The 3,597-nt window shown below is 42.7% G+C and overlaps 1 protein-coding gene across 1 annotated transcript; it reads right to left on the bottom strand.

Moving 5' to 3' along the window:
- Window positions 1-245: 245 nt before the first annotated feature.
- On the bottom strand, window positions 246-1,850 carry LOC133737853 (probable inorganic phosphate transporter 1-2). The gene has a single exon (XM_062165334.1). It carries the CDS (start codon window positions 1,848-1,850, stop codon window positions 246-248), a length of 1,605 nt encoding a protein of 534 aa, XP_062021318.1.
- Window positions 1,851-3,597: the final 1,747 nt, after the last annotated feature.

The following is a 3,597-nucleotide window of genomic DNA, read 5'->3' as shown; positions in this document are numbered from 1 at the left end:
TGTTTTCCACTTTTCGCAATTGCTTTTATGAATTATGATAACAGTTATTGTCGTTTTTCTTAGTATAAGAAATAACTTCTTCTGCATAAATAATCAAAGCACCTTGGAATAACATATATTGATACAGTTTGCACTGCATCTTCATATTACATCTCAACAAGAATAATGCATTGTTCCTAGAGACTCTAATTAAGAACATCCTTAAATTCAGAAAGGAAAACTATAAGCTAGGACAAAATGTAATCCTAAACAATAGCCTTAACTTGGTTTTCAAGATCACCTACTTGTTCTTGTTGTTCATTCTCCCTTGACATCTCCTCGAGGGATTTTCCCTTGGATTCAGGAACCAAGAACGTAAATAACAACCCTATGATATTGATCACTGCAAGCACCAACAGAGAATTCTTCATTCCAATTCCAGCCGGAAACCCTGCATCAGTCTTAGCCTTGTCTTGATTCTGCGACGCATACAAGAACCCAAAAGCTCCAACAATCGCACCTGCCTTGCCGAAAGCCGCCGAAATCCCATGACAAGTGGACCGAAACCTTGCTGGAAAAATCTCGGCCGGCACAACAAATGTGGTGCTATTAGGTCCGAAATTGGCAAAGAAAAATGTCAGCCCATAAATCACAATAAACCCAATGTTGTTCTCCGGCTGAATCCAATGCTGGTACCCAAATGCCAAAACAAACATGAAAGCAGTCATGAAAAAGAACCCAATCAGCTGAATAAGGAATCGTCCGATGCGGTCGATCAGAAACACAGTGACCCAATAGCCGGGGACAGTTCCGCAAAGAGCAATTAGGGTTTGTGCCCTAGCGATCTTGAAAAGCTCATCAAGGGCACTCATGGACTTTGCAGAGGGCAGCCACCCCACGGCGCTGAAAATGTCCTTCTGGAAAAGGTTTTGGCTGTAGTAAGCAATGTCCAGCAAGAACCAACAAGCGGCTGTTCCCAGTAAATGTAAACCATGTCGCCTCATGAACTCCTTGGAAAACAGACCAAACGACGTCGCCTTGCTCTGCACTACTTTTTGCTCTTTTATGTCGACGTTTAGGACTTTGGACATGTCTTCACAAGCTTTGGCTCCATCCTTGGCCACCAAGGCAGTGTAGCGAGGGGTCTCCGGCATTTTTCTTCGCCAGTAATAGGTAAGCGCCGCCGGAAGAGCTCCGAACATGAGAATGATCCTCCATACGTAGTCGACCTCAGCAGGGATGGACCCGGTGGGGTTCACCGAGTACGGTTGCGCGGGATAAAGCGCACGGAAGATAGTTGAAACTATGATAGCCACCATTCCTCCGGCCAAAATCCCAAACCCTTGCATGGCAAAGACAGCGGCAATAAACGCGCCGCGGGTCTTTTTGTTGGAGTACTCCGCCATGATGGTGGCGGAGAGTGGGTAGTCGCCTCCGATGCCGAAGCCGAGCCAGAAGCGGAAGAAGCAGAGGGTGGCCATGACGGAGGTGGGGGAGCTGCCGAAGGAGAGGCCGGAGAAGAGGGAGCAGCCCACCATGAGCATTAGGGTTATGCCATAGACGCATTTGCGGCCGAGCTTATCGCCGAGCCAGCCGAAGAATAGCTGGCCAGCGAGGGTGCCGCAGAGGGCGACTCCGTTGACGGCGGCGGCCACGTTAGGAGGGAGACTGCCGGGTTTAGGGGACCCCGGGACGGTGTAGTAGATTCGACCGAGGAGTTTGGTGACGAGGGAAATGCAGAAAAGGTCGTAGGAATCTGTGAAGAATCCCATGCCGGAGATGACCACCGCTCTGAAGTGGTAGAATTGTGTTTTGGCGGCATCAAGCATGGTAAGAACTTCCAGCTGCGGCTGGTCCTGGTCATTTGCCATGTGTGAGGTTTTGAATTTCTCTCGATCTCACTCTCTCTGATTATTTTGTTGTAGGTTGTGATTAAATTTATAGGATATTAGGGAAACAAATCCTAGCACAACTCTAATCAGGAATTCGTCTCATACCCAACCTGGTATTTTGTAGTTAAAAAGAATATTCCTAGAATGTATTATTAATTATAGGTTTTTTATTCTTTTTGGTTTGAATATTACACTTCATTAAGTCAGAAGTCAACACAGCTTACACAAACCTGGGCCTCAAGGGCAAATACCCAGAACTCGAAGGAAAAAACAAAATACACGAGCTAGCCATGAAGCCCAACTGTACAATGAAAGGAAATTAACCAAGGTTTACTACACACGAGCTGGAAAAAAGAAAACTGGGAATAGCAATACCAGTACGGCAGTACGTACTGCCCGGTTTTAATAATAAGATTGAATAAGAAAGAGCTAAAAGAAAATTTTCGGGAACTCTCCCACAACCAAAAAGAAATGTCCATATATAATATGATGTGAGAGTTATCTCTTTATTCCATTTTGAGATTTTCTATGAGAAACTCTAAATTTCTTACTGGACCTCTCATAATTAGACCTGTAAATGGATCGGATCGACCTAAATCCAAATTCGTTTACTTAAAAAAAAATTCGATCCAAACCCGCTCCGTTAACCTGGCGGATCATTGATAGCTCGATCCAAATCCGTATCCGCCGGATTAACGATACCCGATCCGCTAATCCGACCCGTTTATAATTTCAAATATTTTAAATAGTAATATTAAATTTATATCATTATACCTCATAAGATATTAATAAAATATTAAAACAACATGAAAACTATCACCAAAAGTATAATTACGTTATCAAAATTCTTAATGCTTCTTGGAATCTTGGGTGGTGGACTGTCCCTTAGATTTTCTACAAAAAATTTGTATTAGAAATTCTTCATATTTTATATTTTATATTTTTAAAAAATAATAATATATTAATAACAAATAATATTTTATTATTACAAAAACGGGTCGGATCATTAACGGATCGGATCGACCTAAATCCGTATTTGATCCGTTAAATAAACGGGTTAACGGATTCGGATCATTAACGGATCAACGGATCAAAATTTTCGATCCAAACCCGTCCAATAGCCACGGATCTAGAGCGGGTCCGGATCAAAATCCGGTCCATTTACGGGTCTACTCATAATTTCTATTTTTTTAATATTTAGATTAAAAGGTATGCTCACTAATTAAGCTCGATCTCTTTAAATTTCTAAAATAACCTTATTCATGTAATTCAAATATAGACAATAAATTACTCATTATACCTTCAACTCTCTCACATCTCCATTCATACGTTGGCGTTGATTTAAAATGAATGACTAAATTCAGTTTACCCCCTCCAACTAGGGGTAAACATCAAGTCAGTCCCTAAAATTTTTTTTTAATCAAGATCGTCCCTGAAGTTCTGTTTTTCATCATCCGCGTCCAAATCACAAAATTCTCTCCGATCATGACATCACTTGCTGAGTTGGCCCCGACATGGGGCCCCACTTTTCAGTTTTTGGGCCTCAATTTAGATGAAATGTCGAAATTACCCTCCTCTGATCCTCTCCTCTCTCCTCTCTCCTCCCTCCTCCTCTCCTACATCCCACAACCCCCTTTGGGGTTACACAAATCCCTTCGCAGCTCCGCTCAACCGCCACCATGAGCGCAACACAACCCTCCTCTCCTACCTCACTTCCCGCTCTCAA

This window comes from Rosa rugosa, chromosome 3 (assembly GCF_958449725.1).
Source record: "Rosa rugosa chromosome 3, drRosRugo1.1, whole genome shotgun sequence".
NCBI lineage: Eukaryota > Viridiplantae > Streptophyta > Magnoliopsida > Rosales > Rosaceae > Rosa > Rosa rugosa.
The sequence above is the reverse complement of the archived record's forward strand: the minus strand, read 5'-3'. Positions and strand labels throughout refer to the sequence as shown.

Coding starts and splice junctions, on each gene's coding strand:
- LOC133737853 (XM_062165334.1), bottom strand. CDS start 1,850: ATGGCAAATGACCAGGACCAGCCGCAGCTGGAAGTTCTTACCATGCTT.